At 30.7% G+C, this 19,078-nt stretch overlaps 1 protein-coding gene across 1 annotated transcript; it reads left to right on the top strand.

Annotated features, from left to right (window-relative positions):
• Positions 1-261: 261 nt before the first annotated feature.
• Positions 262-5,823, top strand: LOC130902042 (facilitated trehalose transporter Tret1-like). The gene is made up of 2 exons (XM_057813841.1): positions 262-547; positions 4,083-5,823. Exons 1-2 carry the CDS (start codon positions 433-435, stop codon positions 5,432-5,434), a joined length of 1,467 nt encoding a protein of 488 aa, XP_057669824.1. The 5' UTR covers positions 262-432; the 3' UTR covers positions 5,435-5,823.
• The last annotated feature ends 13,255 nt before the right edge of the window (positions 5,824-19,078 follow it).

The raw sequence follows: 19,078 nt of genomic DNA, 5'->3' as shown, positions 1-19,078 counted from the left end.
TGGTTCATCATGTTGTCAACATGATATTGAGATAATAATAAGAAAAAAACTCTAAAACCGAGAGTTGGTTGTAATTTTATTTATATATTTATGATCAATTTCTTCCATATTCCTTCATAATTCCATGAAGCGACTATGTCTAGCTTTTTCATTGTCTAGAATGTTTATACTAATACTTCAGCATATATAAACAATAAATTTCACAATATAACTTTAACTTGTATGTATTGTTACTAAAACAATTAATTTGTAAGAATAATTAGTTGTTAATATCCACATTATAATATGAAAAACAATTTTTAGAATATTGTTAGTATGTAAATTAGTCAAATTTCTAGGAACACAAAACCTTCAAACTTAATATATTCATGTTAGCTACTACGACATAGATAAAATAAAAAATTTATTTTATTCCAACGATAGTTTTAAAAAATGACTTTACATGAAAACATAGTGTTTATACCAAAAGAAAACATCAATATTGATAATGATAGGAAAAAAAAATCATCGAGTTCACTACTGATTCTATACCTAAGTGCATTTACAGGTAATTAAAAATATTATTTAAATCCAATAAACTAAACATTTTTTTTTTGTTGAATACTCAAATTGGTCTAGGTATAGTCACCTTATAGGCAATTTTTAATCTAATCAAAATTTAATGTCCAACTTCTGACAGACTTTGTCTTAACACTACTCGTGCAACTTCGTGATTAGTTCTGAGGGCTACCAACACCCCTCCTATTGCTGTTTTTTGTCTTCTCCATCTCCGCGAATCATTTGGTTCCACCCTCTAATCTCTATTTTCTCCACTGCTCTTATCCACCCTTTTATATTTTTGCTTCTATAAAAACAAGACTCGCTCCATATAATAAGTTAATACACGTTCTATTAAATTTTATTTCCTTGCATATGTTTTAGGTTCTTCCGCTATTTTTTTCCATTTTTCCTATCCTGGGTGCTACTCCACCAACCTCGGACTCTAACTTGACTTTCCCATTGACTTTTTGGTTTCTCTCTGGGGGCCGCTTTCAATTCTGTTGCAGCCACGCATAATCCTCATCAGGTTCAGGAAAGCTTCGCTACTGGTATTGCTATTTGATGATAAAACACCATCTCGAATCTTACTGGTTCTCCGAATTCAATCGATACAGGATTAATTTCGTTCAAATCGTCCTTAATCGGCTATTGTGCCATAAAACATCGTAAATTGATATTGCAAGATCGTCGTGTGACATACCGTGAGTTTGAGGCATATTTTGGCATTGATTCTGCTCGCTTAAACGATTGGCTGTTGAAAATAATCGTTCAATTTGGATCAATCGCCCTTTTAAGAAAACCAAATGGAAATTGGGCTCGCACAAATGATGAAAAAAACAACACTTAGCTTAAGTTTTCACTCCACTTCCATCAAATAATCCAATAATAGATATCAAGATAGAAACCTACTTAGAATCACCTCCACTAAGAGCAATACAGAGAAATTCAGTTGTTAAGCCCACACAAAGTACCAGGTTATGATCTCATCACTGGGGAAATATTGAAACATCTTCCAAGGAAAACCATCTCACTAACCACTACAATATTCAATAGAATACTACAAATTAACCATTATCCAATACAATGGAAATATGGAGTTTGCAGTAAACCATTGAACACCAAGATACTGCAAATTTAAAATACTTCGCATAAGCCACAAGAAACAAAAACCACCAAAATCCACTAATGTCCAAGCTTTACACTGATCCAATGGAACAGAGAAGATTGAAGAGATGCTGGCCAGAGGCCAGAAGACCTCATAAAGTGATCTACGGAGACCCAAAAGTTGGATATGCATAATTTGATAATCGCTCAATAAAAGCTTTCCAAAACTCTGGGTGAACGCTTTTAAAAGCGTTTTATCCACGAGACTAACTGGGTATCGATTGTGGTAGCTGTCAAATAAATTGCCTATTGTCAATGTCCCAATTACGAGCGTTAATCGAACCCCCCAATCAATTTATTGATCAATATATCAATGCGACTGATTGTTAATTTAATTGACCATCTTGGGGGTATTTTATGATTTCTTTAGGTACTATTATAGTAGTATACTCTAATTATAGTATTTTGTTAATTTCTAACGAAACCAATTAATTTTAAAGCCGGACCTGCTAAACTTATTTTAAGTCTCGGAGTTTTTGAATAAGGACCGTTTTAAGCTAAATGTCACGAAATTGTCAATAAATAATAAATCCGAGCACAAATGTATGAAATTTTTCAAAACACGTAAAAAAACGAAAATCAAAAGAAAAATTTCCGATTTTACATATACCAAAATAACTTTTTTTCGTGATATATGGATATTTAACCACCCTGTTGTCGAAATATTTCGATGAATCATAAATTAAGAAAAAAATTTTCAATAATTTGTTAATTTCTAACTAAACTAATTAATTTTAAAGCCGGACCTGTTCAGCTTATTATAAGTGTAAAATTTTTTTAATAAGGACCTTTTTAAGCCCAATTTTTTTATGAAACTGTATCAAAATTAAAAGTAAATAAAAATAAATCCGAGCATGAATAAATGAATTTTTTGAAAAATAAAAGAAAACTTTCGACATTACTTATACTAAAATTAATTTTTTTTAAATATATCCATAAATTTAACCACCCTGTTGTTGAAATATTTCGATAAATCATAAATTAAGAAAAATTTTTCAATAATTTGTTAATTTCTAACGAAACCAATTAATTTTAAAGCCGGACCTGTTAAGCTTATTTTAAATCTCGAAGTTTTTGAATAAGGACCGTTTCAAACTCAATCTGTCACGAAATTGTCAATAAATAATGAATCCGAGCACAAATGTATGAAATTTTTCAAAACACGTAAAAAAACGAAAATCAAAAGAAAAATTTCCGATTTTACATATACCAAAATAACTTTTTTTCGTGATATATGGATATTTAACCACCCTGTTGTTGAAATATTTCGATGAATCATAAATTAAGAAAAAAATTTTCAATAATTTGTTAATTTCTAACTAAACTAATTAATTTTAAAGCCGGACCTGTTCAGCTTATTTTAAGTGTAAAATTTTTTTAATAAGGACCATTTTAAGCCCAATTTTTTTATGAAACTGTATCAAAATTAAAAGTAAATAAAAATAAATCCGAGCATGAATAAATGAATTTTTTGAAAAATAAAAGAAAACTTTCGACATTACTTATACTAAAATTAATTTTTTTTAAATATATCCATAAATTTAACCACCCTGTTGTTGAAATATTTCGATAAATCATAAATTAAGAAAAATTTTTCAATAATTTGTTAATTTCTAACGAAACCAATTAATTTTAAAGCCGGACCTGTTAAGCTTATTTTAAATCTCGAAGTTTTTGAATAAGGACCGTTTCAAACTCAATCTGTCACGAAATTGTCAATAAATAATGAATCCGAGCACAAATGTATGAAATTTTTCAAAAAACGTAAAAAAACGAAAATCAAAAGAAAAATTTCCGATTTTACATATACCAAAATAACTTTTTTTTCGTGATATATGGATTTTTAACCATCCTGTTGTTGAAATATTTCCATGAATCATAAATTAAGAAAAAAATTTTCAATAATTTGTTAATTTCTAACTAAATTAATTAACTTTAAAGCCGGACCTGTTCAACTTATTTTAAGTGTAAAATTTTTTGATAAGGACCTTTTTAAGCCCAATTTTTTATGAAACTGTATCAAAATTGTAAGTAAATAAAAATAAATTCGAGCATGAATAAATGAATTTTTCAAAAAATAAAAGAAAACTTTCGACATTACTTATACTAAAATTAATTTTTGTAGATATATCCATAAATTTAACCAACCTGTTGTTGAAATATTTTGATAAATCATGAATTAAGAAAAATTTTTCAATAATTTGTTACTTTCTAACGAAACCAATTAATTTTAAAGCCGGATCTGTTCAAGTTTTTGAATAAGGACCGTTTTAAGCCCGATTTTTTATGAAATTTTATCAAAATTGTAATTTAATAACAATAAATCCTTACTATTATAGAAGTATGATATAATTAGAGTATTATTTTTATAATTACAGCCGATTTACTGATAATTCCGATCGGATCTTTCATGGTTTGGCCATCAACGGTAATCCCGAAGCTTATGTCGAATAATACGAATATTAATCCACTTGGAAGACCAATTACTAGCTTAGAAACGTCTATAATTGTATCTTTACCTTATTTTTCAACAATTCTTGGATTGGTAATAGCATCGAAACCATCAGATATTATTGGTCGAAGAAAAACGTTGCTTTATTTTGCGATTATTATGTGGATTAGTATCATCGCAATTGCTTTTTCTAACAATATGTATATGTATTACGTTAGTTTTTTTGTTTACGGTATAACAAACGCTTGTTTAGGTTTATTAGTTGTTATTTATAATGTAGAAATAGCTGGAGATAAACATAGAGCATTATTGAGCTCTATTAGTACTCTAGGATTACCGATTGGACAACTTTTTGGTTTTGTTTTTGGAGCCATAATAGATAGTATCAAAATATTCACTGTTATCATCTCCGTACCTATATTAATACATTTTTTATTATATAGTTTTATGGTAGAATCCCCCGTTTATTTAATAGATAAAAACAAAAAAAATCTCGCTATAAATGTTTTAAAAAAATTGAGAAGTTATTATGATGTAGTAGATATCGAAAACGAATATGAAGTTATTAATGAATCTGTTGAAACTAATAAAGAACGAAGTATTAAATTAATCGATTGCTTCAAAAGCTTCACAACAAAGAAAGCTCTTTTTCTGAGTTTTTTGATAATTAGTACACGAGAAATGACAGGTAATAAAGTAGTATTAGCTTACACCGGTTTGATATTCAACGAAGCTGGTACAATATTTTCTGGAAACGAAGTTGGAATTATAATTGGTTTCGTAAATGTGGCAGCTATATTTTTATTAATTCTTCTAATCAACAGATTTGGTAGAAAAACTTTTCTATTAACATCTAGTTTATTTTGTTCGTTTTCTACAATGGGTATTGGTTTCTACTTCTTTCTTAAAGAAATAAACTCGCCTTTGGTTTATTCCATTCGTTGGTTACCAATTATTTCCGTTATTATTTTCATTGTATTTTACGCTATCGGTTTAGGGGGTGTTCTTCCAGGGTACGTAGCAGAATTATTTTCCAACGAATCAAGAATAACAGCAGCTTCTACAGCTTTAATACTTGGAGCTCTATTTTCGTCTAGCTTGGATTTTGGATTTCCATTAATAACAGAATCTTTCGGAGTATCCGTTAGCTTTTTTGTTTATAGCGTTTCGACATTTCTTGGTTTTGTTTTAATGTATTTCTGTTTACCAGAAACGAGAGGTAAAACATTGAAAGAAATACAAGTCATACTTCAGGGAAGTTATTTTCATTTTTCTTAATTTTTAAGTAATTATTTTTATGTCACAGAATTATATAACAAGTTCCTGAACACCCTGTATAGTTTTTATAAAAGGTGAATACATTATAGAAACAAAAAAAACACGAAATTTATATAATAAAAAATAGTTAATAGTAGCGGAAAGAATTTTTTTCGGAAAAGTTGAGCTGTATCTATGAATAGTTTTCAAAAATGAATGATTATTTATCATATAAGTGTTAAAAGTAATGTTTTATTTTGCTTGAAATCACTTTCGACACAAATTTTATACAGTGTTTTATTGTATAAGTTATTTGCATTTTTCTTAATTTTTAAGTAATTATTTTCATATCACAGCATTATATAACAAGTCCCTAAACACCCTGTAAAACAAAAAAACATTAAATATACATATATATATATATATATATATATATATATATATATATATATATATAATAATTCCTGATTTTCATTTCAAACCTTAATATTATAATAATTTCGAAAATAGAGATTAAATTAAAAAATATTATATCCTGTTAACTGCGCCAGTTGAGTAATATGATGTTTTTAACTAATGTACTTCGAAAATTTCGAAAAAAATAGTTAATAGTAGCGGAAACAATTTTTTTCGGAAAAGTTGAGCTGTATCTATGAATAGTTTTCAAAAATGAATGATTATTTATCATATAAGTGTTAAAAGTAATGTTTTATTTTGCTTGAAATCACTTTCGACACAAATTTTATACAGTGTTTTATTGTATAAGTTATTTGCATTTTTCTTAATTTTTAAGTAATTATTTTTATATCACAGCATTATATAACAAGTCCCTAAACACCCTGTAAAACAAAAAAACATTAAATATATATATATATATATATATATATATATATATATATATAATAATAATTCTGATTTTCATTTCAAACCTTAATATTATAATAATTTCGAAAATAGAGATTAAATTAAAAAATATTATATCCTGTTAACTGCGCCAGTTGAGTAATATGATGTTTTTAACTAATGTACTTCGAAAATTTCGAAAAAAATAGTTAATAGTAGCGGAAACAATTTTTTTCAGAAAAGTTGAACTGTATCTATGAATAATTTTCAAAAATGAATGATTATTTATCATATAAGTGTTGAAAGTAATGTTTTATTTTACTTGAAATCACTTTCGACACAAATTTCATACAGTGTTTTTTGTATAAGTTATTTGCATTTTTCTTAATTTTCAAGTAATTATTTTTATATCAGCATTATATAACAAGTCCCTAAACACCCTGTAAAACAAAAAAAACATTAAATATATATAATAATAATTCTGATTTTCATTTCAAACCTTAATATTATAATAATTTCGAAAATAGAGATTAAATTAAAAAATATTATATCCTGTTAACTGCGCCAGTTGGGTAATGTGATGTTTTTAACTAATGTACTTCGAAAATTTCGAAAAATATTTAATAGTATCAGAAACAAGAAAAATGAACAATTATTTATAATATAATTGTTAAAAGTAATGTTTTATTTTGCTTGGAATTACTTTCGACACAATTTCATACAGTATTTTTTGTATAAAATTTTCAAACAAATAAAGAAGACGTTGTCATTTAAATTTCCCTCATGTCCAATGATTGTCTTCGATTGAAGTTTGACCATAGTGTAATTATTAACCAAAAGTATTGACTCTAAATAACGAAGAATTTGGAAGAAAAACTGAAAAATCAGTTCAGCAGATGTTCTTGCTGATGTACAGGAAGATTTACAGAACTGGCGAAGGTGATATGACGTATGACATATGACAATTGCTTGAACACGGCTACTTCTGACGTTTACTAAATGAAGAAAGTGAAGACTGGTATTCCAGACAAAGGTAGAAGTTGAGTCTTTGAAGAAGATTTTTTGGGGTTAATTCCCGGATACTAGGAAAAAATTTGAAGACAGTTTGATGTGAGTTGATTGTCACCTAAACATAGATAATTCTGGAATATGAGGACGCAGACAGCTGCGTATCATTATAGCCTCTTAATTGATACCAGAGGTACTGTTTGGGGGAGACGAGAGGGTGCAATGTAGAGAGTAGCTCCTTATATTCATCAGTGAAATTTTTTACTTGAAGCTTCTAAAAAAGATTTTAACTTACGAATTTTCTTAACAAAAATTTAGAACGAATGGGTTTTACGTAGTGCTGATTTTTCTATAGGAGCATAAATATGGAGAACGGTTTTCTTTTAATTTGATACCCAGTATAGTGTTCCGTATAAAATTATGATAAAATATATAGTTAATTCAAAAAACGAATTAAAATACAATTTAAAGCGTTTAAAATAATATTAAAACCTATAAAATCTCCATAAATTTAAATAAAAATATTAACAGCAATTTTCGTTATACGAGGGTGGCTCAAATATAAACTGGAATTCTACTATAAATATTTTTAAGGCGTATTTTGAAATTTGAAAGGGGGCTCGCACCCTATATATCTATCATATTAATTGCAAGACCTTTTTTAGACAAAAATGAAGACCTCGCTAAACTTAATGTTTCAGAACATATGAAACAACGAAGCAATCCCAAATCTACGGCCCTAATAACTTAGAATACAAACTTGCTACCCGAATTTTTTCTTAAATAAATCATATAAACAACTATTCGTGAATTGGTTTAAAAAATATTTATCATATTTGGAGTGATCACCGATTATGTGTCGCAGTACGTTTAAAATGTCATTTCTTAAATTTTCGATTTGATTTTTTAATGGCGCAGCTTCTTTTTTCCGATATTTGATAGCACTAATTGAAACTACATTTTCTTTGGAGGATTTCCATAAAGAAATTTGGACCGTAGGTCTTGGAATCTGATAAATTTCTTATAAACACTACTAACATAACCTAACTTAACTTAACCTAACTTAACCTAACCATCGCCAATGATTTTACCGTGCTTCGAATTCAGTTCAAATTCAAATTTTTCAAGCACTCAAATTTATTTTTATCACCTACATTTTCGTGAAAATCTCTCGACTTGTCAAGAAGAATTCCACCCCCGCATTGTTTTCGAATCTCAAACCGCCCAAGTGCCTCTTTCAATTGATAGAAAAACTAATAGTCGCATGGAGGGACTATAACGAGGATGTTTCAGAGTTTCCCAATCCAATTTCCCAAGTTTTCATCGTAATTTAAATTGTAAACAACGTTTTTCCTCGTCTTCGGTGCAATAAATTTTCTTCTTTTCCTTCATACCGCTGCAAGATTCGAGTGGAAACTTCCCAGCATGTAAAACTCTGCTCGAAATTCGTACTTCTTCTTGATCGTCTCGGCAGTTGTATCAGCTTTGTCCAACATCCAGAGCAGACTCAACACTTAATTTATTTTTTAGTTTATTCCAAAAATTTTGGATTAAATTTCAACTACTTGAGTATCTCAACTCTTTTAAACAATCTTTTCCTTCTGCTTTGTTAGTTTTCTGATGAGTTTTTACTTTTTCATTTATCGTCAACTTCGTTGACTGCTACATTATCTTCATCCACTATAGTAGCGAGTTTTGATCAATTTACTGAACTAATTTATATCTTTCGTTGTTCCCATCTGCGATGCAAATTTTCCCAATCTGAGTGAAACTATTGAGATCGATTTTCAGTACATCTACTTTATTTATGAATAAAGAATGAAGGGATTTGTTCTCTTCGTTTCAAAGCTTACTGTAAATAGAAACGAACAATTCGAACAAATATATTGATAAATTTTACACAATATTTTGAATTATCTTAAAGAGAATTCAAAGATTTTTAAAAGAGGTACCTAAAACCATAAAAAAAACATGATTGTTAGATTTTTTAAAACTAGTACTTAGAGAAAGCTAGATCCTATGAAATATGTCGGTGGTGGGCCCTTGAGCTCCATTCTGCACGAAATGATAGATGTTATATCGTTGATGATTTGCCCAAGTAAATCTTCGAGCTTTCCTTTACAACTTTGGCCGACCACAAAATGGAATGCTGGAGCTGCGGATCCTCCGAGGTACCATTCGCTAAATTCCAATCTGCTATCGAAATCATCCTCGTGAAGTGCGTGGAAGAGACCCGGATGGTAAATTTCAAGACTTTCGTTAGTTGTTACAGATCGCGGTACGTCGGCAACAGAGCCCCGTTTTTAAAAATTTCTGGTACGTCTTCTACACTGTTGAAAGATTTGGTTGCGGCGAATTCAGAAATTTTTGTCGGAATACGATATAATAAAATAAAATTGTATCGGTTTCTCATCCTGAAAACGCGTCTACTCGAAGACGCAAATGTTTAAATCACGAACATGGTTTGTTTTATACTTCTTTCGACAGCGTTGCCAGATTTATGAGCGTTGCCGAACTTATACCGATTTTTTCGATAAGGTTTCATGTTTTACAATGTAGAGGCAGCAGAAATTTTAAAAAAATTGGCTGATACTGTATGAAGATTTGATATGGAAGTGGAAAATGATTTTTTGGCACCAAATAACTTTTGTTTTATAGTGTCACTTGTTTATTGTTATTGTTATGAATTCGATTTTTTTTCTTAATAGCTCATATTTGAAGTGGAATTTCCATGTTACAACTTGCACTAAAATTTTGCATACAAATAATATTGGTATGAAAAATATCTTTATCATAATGAGAAACGTGACATTCAAGACGCATGTATAATATAATTGATAATTATAGATAAAGCTACTTATAAATATTTCGAATTTCATTATTTTTAACAAATATTTCAATAAAAGAACAATAAATCTTTCAAGCTAATGGCACCAAATGAAAGTAAACAATTTTTACAAAATGATTGTGTTAATACAAGGATTGTAGATAATAATTCATCGTGGATTTTATATTTGAGTGCGTTTTCAGGTAACATTTTACGTAGCTATACATAAAAGTGTGATGAAAAAATTTTAACATGTTAAACCCTTTAAGAACATCTTAAAAACGAATTACAAACTGGATAAAAGATTTTATTGAAACCAATAATTTCTATGACGTCTTCAGAATATCTAGGAAAAGCATTGGAAAATAGTAAACCAAATATCAATGAGATTTGTAGTTCCTAAACAGATATATCTATTGAAGAATCTTCACAACAACAAAATGATTAAAAAAATAAGTATTAAAAAGAAATAAAAATGAAAAATCGAACTGAAACATATGATTTCAATGTATTAACCGCTTCTACGAAATTAAGAACAAATCATTAGATGCTAAACAAAGAATGTAAAACGGATGATCCATCAATTCGAAGTTTTGACAGTTCAAATACGTTTTTTGGATATGATATGTTTACCATTCAATAGATCGGTGGCGTTCATATGTTTAGATCTATGATTCGTGTTCTGTCATGATCTCGTAGACGTCTTTTAAAACATCGCGATTCAACTTTTTCACCATTTATTTGCTCTGATCGACACGACCTCATCAGGATCATTTTTATTATAATTTTTTTCCCTTGTAGTTGTAATATAATTAGTTCCTCAAGTATACCGTGTACCAAAACATATGGATCAGAAGAAGGAACCTCGAAGAAACATTAATTATTACACAAAACTTATTACATATTTGAAAAATAAATCATTAGGGTATAGAACCGAAAAATCTAAAACATCTGCCACTGACCAAACTTTGAACCATTTCCCTCAATTAAAAACAGTTGGCACAATGAATCAAAAAAAATTAGATGAAACATCTGCAAAATGTGATTATTCAACAATGATTTTGAAGACTTTCAGGGAACGAATGAAATGGAATTCCCAATTTTCAACGATCTTTCACAGGCACCAGTTCATTTGCAAATGGAGTTGATAGATTTTGAATCGGACAGAATTTTGAATGAAAAATTTGATGAGATCAACATCTCCTATTAATTATTAAAATTAGTACAACGAATTTTATACCTGACATCAATGAGCTGGTCAAAAACAAGAGAAGTTAGGTATCTGGATCCTCGACAGCTTATTTTTTCAATTTTCAATTTGGCCCACCTAGGAATTCAAAATTTAATATTTAACCCTCTGCAAAATTGATTTTGACACCTCTGCGTTAAATGTTGTCAATTCAAATGCCAAAAGTAATGTAACTTCTTCTTTACCTCAAATTAATAATGCTCAAAGTTGTACTTTTAATATTACTATTAAAAAATAAAAATTGATAAAAGGTTTTTCGAATTTTTTTCAAGTTTACGAATATAGGAAATTTTTTATATGACACTCGTGAGTAAAGTAACTTTTTTTTCACTCGTAGGAATTTTAAATCGTTCTAATCGTGAAAAAAGTATTACTTTACTGACTTGTTGCATAAATAACTATTTTTTGCATTATTAACTGTTTAATTTTTCTAATTATAGCTGATTTATTGTGGGTGTTCATGGGTTCCATTATGGTTTGGCCTTCTTCAGTACTTCCGAAGTTAATGTCAAACAATACGGATGTAAATCCATTGGGAAGACCAATAACAACTTTAGAAGCTTCTTGTATAGTTTCGTCAATACCGTTTTCGGTTATATTTGGTTTATTAATAGCATCAATACCAGCAGATATTATAGGAAGGAAAAAAACGTTATTGTCTTATACAATCTTATTATTTTGTTCTATAACTACAATAGCTTTTGCAAGGAATACTTATATTTATTACTTTTGTTTTTGTTGTGTTGGTATTACTTTCGCGGGTATTTTTATAAATGTCGTTGTTTATAATACTGAAATAGCAGATGATAAAAACAGAGCTTGGTTAAGTTGCTGCGTGAGTTTAGGATTATCGGTTGGGCAACTATATGGTTTTGTTTTAGGAGCTTCTATACAAAGCGTCAAAATATTTTTTCTTCTCACTACTATTCCCGGAATAATACATTTTTTATTGTATAATTTCACCGTCGAATCCCCGATTTATTTCATTATTAAAAACGATAAAACTCTAGCTATTAGAAGTTTGAAAAAATTGAGAAATTTCGACGATTTTATAGACACGGAATATAAATCGATGGAGGAATTTTTTACTACAAACGGTAATAAAAAAGCGAAATTTCTAAATTTATTGAAAACTAATAAATCTAGAAAAGCATTTTTTTTGAGTTTATTAATCATTTATACACAACAAATATCTGGTATTAACGTACTTTTTGCGTATTTAGGTTTAATTTTCAAAGAAGCTGGAGCAATCCTTTCAGGAAACGAAGTAGGTATCATAGCCGGTTCTGTTAACCTTACAACCGTTTTAATTTTAATTTTCATAATAAATAAATTCGGAAGAAGACCATTGATGCTTATATCTTCATTTTCTTGTTCTATATCTTTATTAAGTATCGCTTTTTACTTTTTTCTCAAAGAAAAACACTCGACTTTTATTGATTCAATTCGTTGGTTACCAGTTCTTTCTATTATCCTCTTTATTCTATCATACGGTTTAGGATTAGGAAGCATTCCTATAGGATACATAGGAGAATTGTTTTCCAATGAATTAAGAGCAACAGGTGTATCCGCAGCTTTTATGTTAGCTGCTGTAGTTTCTTCAGTTTTTGATTTCGGATTTCCTTTATTATCAGAATCTCTTGGTATATACTTAAGTTTGTTCATATTTAGTTCGGCTACTTTTATCGGTTTTGTTTTACTGTATATTTGTTTACCAGAAACCAGAGGTAAGAGTTTTAACGAAATCCAAAATATGCTAGATACGAAAAAAACTATGATCATTTGATGATCGATTTTTCATTATATGTTTCTAAAAATAAATGGAATGTAGTCAATAAAATGTCTCCATAAACATTCTGATACGTTATTGAGCCTTGTAGAATGAATGGATATACAGGGTGGCACGTACATATTTTAAAAAAAAAAGGTTAAAAAATAATTGAAACAGTAGTTGTAAATATTAACCACACTTGTAGTGGAATTTTCCTACGACTTCATCGCCATAACGATGTTGAGATAATCCACTTCCTTGACTTTGAAGTTATAGAGAAAAGACTCAAAAGGATTAAACCTTTCGAGCTGGTGAAGTTCAGGTGTGTTAATTAGTGTACAAATTAGGTATACCAGAAATCCAAGGATGCTTTTAAATAAGATATTAGTTAGTTTTTATCTAAATGATAATCCTAATCCACGAAGGCAGTCCTCTAATTACAAATATATAGTATAGAAAACTTTCTTTAGTAATGCTATAATTTCACCACTTATATTTCTCTTGAGCAAATAAATGTTTCTTAAATTATTAATGTAAACTTTTTGTTTGATGTATTTCCAAAAAAAAGTCGAAAAGCATCAAATCTGGGCTACGAGTGAGTCGTGAAATATCACCTCTCTTCGAAATCAGTTTACCTAAAAACATCTGTTCAAAAACTATCAGGGAATCATTTATTGAATAGATTAAAATCAAGTTTCAAATTCTGGAGATAAAAAATCTTCAGTATAGCGCTTTTTCCTAACCAATCATTCCTGTGACTAAAATTGAAGTCCATACTTGTCACTTGTTACTTTAGGAGCATGTAATTGTTTCTGGTGGCACTTTTGACGGTTTACAAACTCATATGGAAACGGACCTCATCAGAAAAAAGGATTTTCTCAAAATTGGTAAATAGATTGAGCATTTTTCTTGTTCGCTATAAGTGTAAGATAGAAGATCTTTTTCAAACAGACAATTGTGGATCTTCTCGTATGTTCTGGTCTCTGTCTTCGGCCCTGAATAGCACTTGGAGCTCCATTAATTCGCCAAAATGAACGACAGTTTTCATGAAATACTATACTATACTATAACACCATGAAAGTGATACCCAGAGGTACTAAGATCCCATTGCTTGCCCTCTTTTTACCTGATAATGCCCTTTCAGCATCTTCTTCACTGTATACTTAAGTAATACGGTCCTGTATAAGGAATAAACTTGGTTTTTCTCCTGTTTCCTTCACCTCAACTATATGAAAGACCTTGTATGAGGAAAAATCGTGGCCTTTTGTCCTTATTAACATATTTTTACTGTATAATTGAAAAAAACGATCATTTATAATAAAAAAACCTGGTTTCTGTTTTGTTTCCTTCACGTCAAATGATCCTGTAATGTATCTTCGAGCTAACCAATGATGATTGACTAAATTCGTTGTATTAAAATATCAAAACTACTTTGAAATAAACTATTTACGTAATTTAATGGATCTCAAGTGTCCAAGGGATCCCCAGAATCAATCAACTATGATGTGGGTCCCTATTAAGATCGTAGACAAAAAATCTTAATGAATACAATAAATCTTGAGTTTAAGTAGCTAAATTCATGATTATTCACAGTCACATGAATATAAATTTGGTAATTTCGGAAGGATACGTTAATGGAGGGTATCTTTCAACTAAATGACTAACAGTTTAACACACAAGAGATTGTATATGGGTTACATTTGTGGAATGCTTTCAAAATTGAATAAATATGTCGAAACGACCCTGTATAAAGAAAAAATGTGGCAAATTGTTGGTTTTTCATCACGTTAAACCATTAAAAAGAAAACGTACTATCCTGTATAATGAACGAATGGGGAATTTTGACCTTTAGAGATAGTAGATGACACTTAAGATATCTAGTGACATATGACCCACAAGCCAGTTTGTATTATTGGCAGATGCCATGACACAAAGATTGTTGGTGACAAATGATAAATGAGATTATGATACAAATGTCAAAAAAATTATCTACTAATCAATTTATCGACTATTGGATAATTGATTTTAATGAAAAAATGATTTAAAATAATAATTAGTCCGTATATTAATGATATTACAGAATTATTTCTATTTAATGCAAATATTTGACGGCTACCTTGAAAACAATGAACATTTTAGAAATTCCACGCTTTTGATACGTGCTTCATTCGCCAATTTTCCTAATAACAGTTAATGGTAAATATTTAATTTACTCAATGGAATTAGTCGAAGAAAACGAAGTTGGTTAACAAACCCTGTAACATATAAAATCGGTTATAAGAAATATTTTTTTCTAATAGTTATCAAAATATTGGTATTTTGAATAAAAAATTTTTTTTATATCCATCAAAACATTATAATTCAACATTGACAAATGGTCTTTGTCCTCTTTTCTTTTTTGAAACCAATACATCGTACATATCGTTTTCTGGAATTTCCCGGATTAGACAGATGATCCCCAAAGATCCATCCATGAATTTGGTTCTATTTGAGAGACTTCCTCTCTTCATTTCCTTCCTCTTCCTCTTTCCTGTCTATTTGCCCAGCAATTTTGAACGTCTATGTTTTATTTTATATCCACTGATTTCTCTCTACAGTTTACTTCGAAATTTTGGATTATGCTTTCTATTCTTCTATGCACGTTCTAAAGGCAGCATCTGGTACTGTACATAAGAGATTTTTTGAAGTAAAAAATCAAAACATGGAACTTTATTAGTATCTCGAACGGATCTGGTTAACCAAGTTTTGGAATCACAACTTGTCCATAGTTATATACATCGTTTGATTGGTTTTAGATGATATTTCCTTAAACTTTGTTGCCTAGTCAATTGATTGATACTCCTTGGAAGGGTCTTCAGGTTTTTCGGGGTTTTAATACTAGTAACTGACATCTATCCCTAGATATATGAATTTCATCATTACCCAGAGATTTTCTGTTGTACCAATATGAGAAAACAACCAAATACGATCATTATTATTGCACTCGATGTATTTTCAATATTTCCTGCAACAATTAGTAATCGTTAATTGGTGTATTGAGCAAACAATTCAAGTAGGAAGCTTTTTAGCCTCTCAAAACGCTACTTCTAAATTACAATTCGAAACTTCGTTTTCTTTTTCGTTGAATATTTCATCTTCAGCAGTAAATGCTTCATCTAAAATTTGTAGTATCTTCGACTTAACTTGAGGAATCATCACTATCATCAATGGCTTGAAATGGGTCCAATTTTTCTTCAAATTATACATATAAAAATACGGTTAGTAATAAACAATTTTTTATAAGATTCCAACAAAGATCTGTATTAACAAATTAACTCAAATGATTGAAAAAATTGAAAGGATAGTATCTACATTCAATTTGGTAATAAAAAATTTAAACACAGTATTTTAGATCTAAGCTCAAACGATGGTTTTACCAAGATCTCTCGATTCGGTGTTTTTTTTTGCATGGTTATTTAAAAAACAAAAAGGACGGCGATTTACATTATAAGAAGACTGAAAATTTTTCTCAGGTGACTATGTAAAATGTTTTTACGTTGGGTTTCTTCAAAAATTACGCAACCACGTTATTTGTATATTTAAAAAACGAAAAAAACCCATTGGAAATCACGAAACCGTAAAGAAAGTTTACTTCTGGACGCGTATAAAGAATCATTCAAAAGATGCAGTTCTAAAAGAAACGTCTTGTTGACAGTTTTCGATTTGATAGTTTTTAATCAAAGTAAGTATTGACAAAATTTAACCTCATTTCAATAAATTTGAAAAACTATTTGGGATTATATATTTAAACACCGGAAAATTGTTTCTTAACAACTTTATTATATTTATAAAAAATATAAACAACCCCAATTGGATAAACAACTATTGAATGCGTCAATTGAATCATTGATTAAATTGTTTTGTAAATGCAATAAATAGTTTTTGAAAAAATACTGAAATTATTTCAACTATTTTGATTTGTTTATCATTTATTCTCCTCATGACGAAAATTTCAAAATCATCTACTACTTTTTCCATTTCTTCAGCTTCATCATCAAATTCAGTTTTGTATAATTGTAGCATTCCCCTAATTACCATTCTTTCTATTGATTATTTTTTTGAAAAGTCTTAAGTGATTATTATTTATCTACTATATAAAAATAAGTCGGGTTTTCCTTCCTTACGCTATAACTCCAGAACGCACGAACCGATTTCCACGGTTTTGCATTCGTTGGAAAGGTCTCGGGCTCCGTGAGGTTTATAGCAAAGAAAATTCAGGAAAAAGTCGGGTTTTCCTTCCTTACGCTGTAACTCCAGGACGCACGAACCGATTTCCACAGTTTTGCATTCGTTGGAAAGGTCTCGGGCTCCGTGAGGTTTATAGCAAAGAAAATTCAGGAAAAAGTCGGGTTTTCCTTCCTTACGCTGTAACTCCAGGACGCACGAACCGATTTCCACAGTTTTGCATTCGTTGGAAAGGTCTCGGTCTCCGTGAGGTTTATAGCAAAGAAAATTCAGGAAAAAGTCGGGTTTTCCTTCCTTACGCTGTAACTCCAGAACGCACGAACCGATTTCCACGGTTTTGCATTAATTGGAAAGGTCTCGGGCTCCGTGAGGTTTATAGCAAAGAAAATTCAGGAAAAAGTCAGGTTTTCCTTCCTTACGCTGTAACTCCAGGACGCACGAACCGATTTCTACGGTTTTGCATTCGTTGGAAAGGTCTCGGGCTCCGTGAGGTTTATAGCAAAGAAAATTCAGGAAAAAGTCGGGTTTTCCTTCCTTACGCTGTAACTCCAGGACGCACGAACCGATTTCCACAGTTTTGCATTCGTTGGAAAGGTCTCGGGCTCCGTGAGGTTTATAGCAAAGAAAATTCAGGAAAAAGTCGGGTTTTCCTTCCTTACGCTGTAACTCCAGGACGCACGAACCGATTTCTACGGTTTTGCATTCGTTGGAAAGGTCTCGGGCTCCGTGAGGTTTATAGCAAAGAAAATTCAGGAAAAAGTCGGGTTTTCCTTCCTTACGCTGTAACTCCAGGACGCACGAACCGATTTCTACGGTTTTGCATTCGTTGGAAAGGTCTCGGGCTCCGTGAGGTTTATAGCAAAGAAAATTCAGGAAAAAGTCGGGTTTTCCTTCCTTACGCTGTAACTCCAGGACGCACGAACCGATTTCCACAGTTTTGCATTCGTTGGAAAGGTCTCGGGCTCCGTGAGGTTTATAGCAAAGAAAATTCAGGAAAAAGTCGGGTTTTCCTTCCTTACGCTGTAACTCCAGGACGCACGAACCGATTTCCACAGTTTTGCATTCGTTGGAAAGGTCTCGGGCTCCGTGAGGTTTATAGCAAAGAAAATTCAGGAAAAAGTCGGGTTTTCCTTCCTTACGCTGTAACTCCAGGACGCACGAACCGATTTCTACGGTTTTGCATTCGTTGGAAAGGTCTCGGGCTCCGTGAGGTTTATAGCAAAGAAAATTCAGGAAAAAGTCGGGTTTTCCTTCCTTACGCTATAACTTAGAACGCACGAACCGATTTCCACAGTTTTGCATTCGTTGGAAAGGTCTCGGGCTCCGTGAGGTTTATAGCAAAGAAAATTCAGGAAAAAGTCGGGTTTTCCTTCCTTACGCTGTAACTCCAGGACGCACGAACCGATTTCTACGGTTTTGCATTCGTTGGAAAGGTCTCGGGCTCCGTGAGGTTTATAGCAAAGAAAATTCAGGAAAAAGTCGGGTTTTCCTTCCTTACGCTATAACTTAGAACGCACGAACCGATTTCCACAGTTTTGCATTCGTTGGAAAGGTCTCGGGCTCCGTGAGGTTTATAGCAAAGAAAATTTAGAAAAAATTTCAACAGAAAAGCGGGAAAATATTTTTTCACATACAGCGCCATCTCTGATACATTCTGCGCTTAAGTTGCCACTCAATTTAAACACAATTGATACTCCAACATGCAATATTTCCCGATCCAGTACAATGGGAAAATTGTTGATA

Source organism: Diorhabda carinulata, chromosome X (assembly GCF_026250575.1).
Source record: "Diorhabda carinulata isolate Delta chromosome X, icDioCari1.1, whole genome shotgun sequence".
NCBI classification, from domain to species: Eukaryota; Metazoa; Arthropoda; class Insecta; order Coleoptera; family Chrysomelidae; genus Diorhabda; species Diorhabda carinulata.
The sequence above is the reverse complement of the archived record's forward strand: the minus strand, read 5'-3'. Positions and strand labels throughout refer to the sequence as shown.

Bases quoted from the DNA above. Each gene is read 5' to 3' on its own strand.
- LOC130902042 (XM_057813841.1), top strand. From the start codon at position 433: ATGACTTTACATGAAAACATAGTGTTTATACCAAAAGAAAACATCAAT. The intron at 548-4,082 runs GTAATTAAAAAT...TTATAATTACAG, and splicing joins ATACCTAAGTGCATTTACAG to CCGATTTACTGATAATTCCG.